The following is a 5,908-nucleotide window of genomic DNA, read 5'->3' on the forward strand; positions in this document are numbered from 1 at the left end:
AGTGTATGTGTGTGTGCTGATGTATGTTAGTGTGCATGTGTGTAAAGAGTCAGGGCCTGAGGCTATATCTCAGTGAAAGATTATCTATCATGCACAGGCCTTGGATTCAGGCCTAGCAGAGAACAAGTGTGTGTGTGTGTGTGTGTGTGTGTGTGTGTGTGCAGATGTATGTTAGTGTGTGTGTGTGTGTGTGTGTGTGTGTGTGTGTGAGACTCTTTGGGAGAGTATTAGGATGAAACCATCATTTCCACCCATCTCCCTTTCCAAAGGTTTGAACTTGTGACCAGGATTTTTATCTTCTGTTGTTTGTTTTGAAAGAGGGTCTCTCTATGTAGTCCTGGCTGTCCTGGAGCTTGCTAGGGAGGCCAGGCTGGCTTCAAACTCATAGAAATCTTCCTGCCTCTGCCCGCTGCCTGCTGGGATTAACGGCGCTTGCTTCCATGCCTAACCCACAGTCTTTGTTCATAAAACACTGGCTAGGGTCCAAACAGGCTGTTTTCATGAGATCTGGCCTGCGGGTGATGGGGACAGAACGTGTTCACATACTTCCTCTCACCCGGCTAAGTTGGCTCCGGTAGAGGTGTTATTTTAAAAACCCCTGGGATTTAGCCCTGGAAGTTGGATCCAGGAGCCATGTTGCTGTAATCTGGTTCTCTCCCCTAGCCTGGACCATGCTGCCACCAGGAACCTATTGCTCCTGGTCTTGGTTGTCTGTGGGGGCACTCAGGGGGGTCTCAGGGACCAAAGTGAACTGTGGTGGTGTGGCAGCTTCCGGGAGCTCTCCCTCCTGGCTCTTTAGGCCTTATCAGCCTGGAAGTACTCTGCTACTGCTTCCTGCCATTGTTTTCCTGTTGGTCATTAAGAGAAGGCCAGTGCCCTGTTGTGGCGGCTCACAGCTATCGTGGTGCAGAGGGCTGGGTCGTTGGCCACAGCCTGGGCTTTATCTCCCTGACTGTGGGGACTTTGCAGTCCCTGAGCTGCTTGACAGCAAGACTGCTCAGAGTCTGAGCCGGTCTATCCAGTGGTTGCTGAGAACATGACCTAGGAGTGCTGGAACTACTGCGCAGTGACCAAGTTTCTCAAGGGACCTTGGAGAGACAGCCCCTATCCGCAAGGGGAAGGTATGATGGCTCAGTCGTGGGAGGGGGGTCCAAGGCTGACCCTTGCCCCTGAGGTGCTGACTGGGGCTCCTATGCCTGGAGTAGAAGGGGTTTGTTTGGAGAGGTGATTAGAAGCTAGCCTGATTCTAATGTCCTTTCTCTCCTTACTACTGGATTCTGCTTTTCTTGCTGAAGAGGCTTTCCAGCCTGGCAGGACTTAGATGAGATTGACAGTCACTTTCCCCTCCCTTCTTGGGTACCAGCTGGGAGTCACTGATGCTCCAGTGTGTTGGGAGGACAGGAGAGAGGGGCACCTGCTTGGTGACCCAGTTTTGGCTATATAAAGGAACAAAGGGTTCAGTTCCCGTTCATGAGATGCTGGATTTTTCCCTCTTCATTGGTTTGAACGGGCATTATGTAGGAAGAGTGATTCCCTGACTGCCTCAGGGGGCACTGTCTGTGTTTCCTGTAACTTTCCTCAGAAGAGAGGGACTGGGGCACGGGCTCTGAGGGTTGGGATGCTGTGCTCTGTCTGGTGGGCTGTGGCCTGAGGCACATTGCAGAATAATTTCCTCAGATCCAGGGCTGTTAGTCCCCTGTCCCCTTGTCAAGGGCATTCAGCAAACATTGCTTGAGCACGTACTGGGTGCTGAGTGTCCTTGCAGATCCTGGGGACATTGGTGAGAGAGACAGTCCCTGTTCTAAAGGTGCTCGTGGCCCAGGGCAGAGGACCAATAAGTATTCAGTGGTAGACTCTGACTGGTCTGCAAGTCTGATTCTGATGGTAGCAACAGAAGGGCCAGCTCCTTCGCTTCCTAGTTGGGTGCCCAGCATGGTGACTGAGTGGCATTATGTTTCAGCTGCTGAAGGGCTGTGGGGACCTGGGATATCAGGCTAGCCTTGACAGGAGAAGAGAGACAGAACCTCCTCACCCCAGGTGGTCCTGTCACTAGTGTCACTACCCAGCAATGCAGGGTAGGGCTTGCCTAGATTGTTGCTTTTAGCATTTTGGGCACTAGTTCTCCATGTTCAAGGGAGGCATGGGGAGCCACTGAGGACACACACACACACACACACACACACACACACACACACCATTTTTATTTATTTTTTATTTGAGATGAGGGTTCTCTGTGTAGCTCTGACTGTCCTGCAACTTGCTCTGTAGACCAGACTGGCCTTGAACTTACAGAGACCCACCTGCCTCTGGCCCCTGGGTGCTGGGATTAAAGGCATGCACCATCATCACCAGGCAAGGATATGTAATTTTTTGGCTTAAGAAAATGGCACATTGCTAGATGCGTTGACAGTAGCTTGTCCCAGCAGCCATCTTTCTGGGCAGTGAGAACCAGCTCATTTCTTTTCCCTTTATTTTACAGATGAATAGTGCCAGGTTTGAGATCTGGATGCTTGCTCTGGTCCTCACCTGGCCAGGTAGGTACCACATCCTTTATTTCCTTACCCTTGCCCAAGGCTACTGAGAACATCTCCTTCCAGGACTAAATACATGTGTCGGAGTGCATCTGTGCTCAAGTCTGTGTTAGATTTGTGACTTTAAGTCAGTGGTCACCTCTTACGACAGTTATAAAGAACATCCTGCTTCTGATTTATGCCCCTCCCCACCCCTGCCAACTGAATATCTGAAGAGGCAAGGTGGCACAGAACTGTCCCATGTGACAGGAGCACAGAATGGGAGAGACAGAATCTAGTAGACATGTGGTTATCTCGTTGAACTTCCAATAGCATAGATGAAGGGGCTGCCAGTCAGAGAGGAGATGCTACTGCACTAGAGTCCCACAGAGCCAGCGTCAGAGGACTGGGTTCTAGGCCTCCCTCCCCACTTCTCACCACACTGCTTGTTCTCCTGTTCTTCCCTCACTGAGATTTGAGAATGGCAGTAGTGCCTTCTGACCATGTGCCATGAAGCAGAGTGAAGAGATAACCGCTGGAACGCCCAGTGATGGACCACGGATGACTCTAACTCCTCTTGTGTTTGCTTCTCTAGTCTTACAATTTTCTCTTTTTATAACTTAAAGTTGTTTATTATAAATTCACACTCGGGCCGGGCGGTGGTGGCGCACGCCTGTAATCCCAGCACTCGGGAGGCAGAGGCAGGCGGATCTCTGTGAGTTCGAGACCAGCCTGGTCTACAAAGGGAGTTCCAGGACAGGCTCCAAAACCACAGAGAAACCCTGTCTCGAAAAATAAAAAATAAAAAAAAAATAAACTCACACTCACGGTACTCAACTGCCTGCCTTCCTTCCTTCCTTCCTTCCTTCCTTCCTTCCTTCCTTCCTTCCTTCCTTCCTTCCTTCCTTCAATTTTTTAAAGGAAACAAACTATCTTTTCATTTTAAATATTAGTCCTAATTCCCTCTCCCTCCCCTTCTCCAATTCCCTCTACCTATCCACCTCACCCCTATCCACTCCTCAGAAAGAATAAGGCACATTGCTTATGTCAGTAAGTTTCACTATAATGAATACAGGTCCCAGAAGATGGTTTCTCCATTATTGTCCCGAGTCTGGGGTCAATCTCACAGGCAAGGGGAAATGGAAAATTCTTCCTTGTTTCTATTTTCTGTCAGTTGCAACCCCATTTCTATGAGCCCAGAGAGCTTTGGACTGATGGTCACATCATGCTCATCTGTGCAATCTTCCTTCAGGGACCGTCTACACAGAAAAGACTCAGGACCGCCCATCAATGGCCCGATGCAGCCTCTTTGGGGATGACTTCATCAATACCTTTGATGAAACCATGTACAGCTTTGCTGGAGGTTGCAGTTACCTCCTGGCTGGGGATTGCCACAAACGCTCCTTCTCCATTCTTGGTGAGTCCTGGATACCCATGGCAGGATCTCAGAACAGGGGCAGCTGAGCTGGGGGAGGGTTCCAACTCTCTCGACGCACCTGAGATTGTAGAGGGCAGTGGCCTTCCCATGACACCTTCCCTTGAGGACAATGGTCTTTCCATGATGGCGCCTTCCCTGAGTCTGGTGTGAGGGTCTATCTATGCTGCTTTAGTGATTGTGTCCATTGCTGTGGGTCCAGACAAGATTCCAGGAGTTCAAAATTACAGAGAAAAAGGATGATGTTGAAGAGCTTGAGACATGTGGAATTTGGAATTAAGAGGTTGAACACTGTTGTTTTATCTTTGGCACAGTGACTGCACCTTAATCTACTGCTATTTTAATCAGCAATTGCTACTCTGCCATTACTGGTCTGCTTCTCTGGCAGCAGCCCAGCTGCCCAGGCCACAGCCTGGTGGGAATTTTATTCCCATTGAGTCTGCCTGAGCTGCTAAAGGTAGCTTGAATTAAATCTCTATCGTTTTGCTTATAAATAAGACTTGAGATTCAAAAGCTGGGGTGAAAACTTGCTAGCTCAGAGAGGTTTAGGAGTACATGGCTAACCTTCTCTCCCTGCTGGCATCTCTAAAAAAAGAGAGTGTCCTTCTGTTCTGCCAAAACAAGAAAAACTGTGCCACTCCAACTCCCTCTCTACTACTTCCTGTGCATCTCTCTGTCTCTCCTGGATGCCCTCTGACGCTCTATGCTTGATTTTGTCAACTAGTTGCTAACTTAGCATCCTGACCCAAGATTAATTTTATATAATTAATGCAAATGTAAACTCAGGGTTCACAATGTGACTGAATATCCCCCAACATTTTCCCCATTTGTTTAAACAACAAAAAGGAAAGGTTTTAACTCTAACACAGTAAAACGATATACAATAAGAACACTTAATCAAGTAAGGATTACAATCACAATGTCTAGTCCATTTATATTTGGCAAATTCAAAGAAACTACTCTATTATCTATCCTATCTTAGTGATTGCAAAGTTTTGTACATAATTCACTTTCTATTATAATGTGTATTACTAACCCCAAACTATTTTCTTAGATCTCAAAACATTTTCTTAAACAATAAGCTTTTATGCCTCTCAACCTTATATACTTTATATCTCTTTTGTGAGTCTCTTTTCTGAATGTGGTAACAAGGAAAACTGTAACTTTATCTTATTATTAACTCCACTGGAGACCCGAGAAGGATATAATATCACCTGAGTAAACAGGAAGTGCAGAGCAAACAACCTCTGAAACCATAGAAATGAAAGAAACAGCTGGCTGCCTGGATTCATTTTCATGTGGTCATCTAGTTGAACTTCTCATAGCATAAATGAGGAGGTTGCCGGTCAGAGAGGAGATGCCACTGCATTCACCTTTGTCCTACAGGCTTAGACTACCTGACAGACTTTTCTGTAAAACAGCAGTTTTGAAGGACTGTCCTACCTTGTCAAAGTCAGACAGTTGCCTTCTTTTGTGTCCTACTCATCCAGTTTGGATAGCATACTGTCAACAACTGAGGCAAGGGCAGTTTCTCACCCAGTGGCTAACTTTGCCACAACAAAAGCAAGCTACATATGGAGGTTCTTCAATGTCATCATCCTTTTATGAAGTAAATTGGTGTTGCCAGGAACAGATGTGTCTCACTCTCGTGGGCTATTAAAACATCTTAAATGCCATATTCTATAGGTCTCTGAAGTGTTTGAAGATGACCTATCTAAAATCTATCTCTGTTTAACTTTGTAAACATCTAACTTAACTACAAGTTTGATTATTATATATGACTAACTACTAACCTGTATTTCTTGTAATGGTCTGTCCTGTCCCTTTAAGAGACAAACCCCACCCACTCCCCTCCCCTTCCACTGAGGCAAGCAGATCTTCCTTCCACTTCCAGCCTGAGTTTCTTCTTTTCCTCCTCCCCCACCTCTCTGTTTCTCCTCTCCTCTCCTCTCCTCTCCTCTCC

The 5,908-nt window shown here is 47.1% G+C and overlaps 1 protein-coding gene across 1 annotated transcript in view; it reads left to right on the plus strand.

The window, feature by feature from the left end:
• Positions 1-909: 909 nt before the first annotated feature.
• Positions 910-5,908, plus strand: part of Vwf (von Willebrand factor) — a 147,916-nt gene continuing 142,917 nt past the window's right edge. The window contains exons 1-3 of the mRNA XM_005365251.2: positions 910-1,121; positions 2,480-2,534; positions 3,763-3,927. Of these exons, the coding sequence (XP_005365308.1) occupies positions 2,480-2,534; positions 3,763-3,927 (220 nt within the window). The 5' untranslated portion in view covers positions 910-1,121. The remainder of the gene's footprint in view (positions 1,122-2,479; positions 2,535-3,762; positions 3,928-5,908) is intronic.

The sequence above is a fragment of the Microtus ochrogaster genome, unplaced genomic scaffold (assembly GCF_000317375.1).
Source record: "Microtus ochrogaster isolate Prairie Vole_2 unplaced genomic scaffold, MicOch1.0 UNK1, whole genome shotgun sequence".
Classification (NCBI taxonomy): domain Eukaryota; kingdom Metazoa; phylum Chordata; class Mammalia; order Rodentia; family Cricetidae; genus Microtus; species Microtus ochrogaster.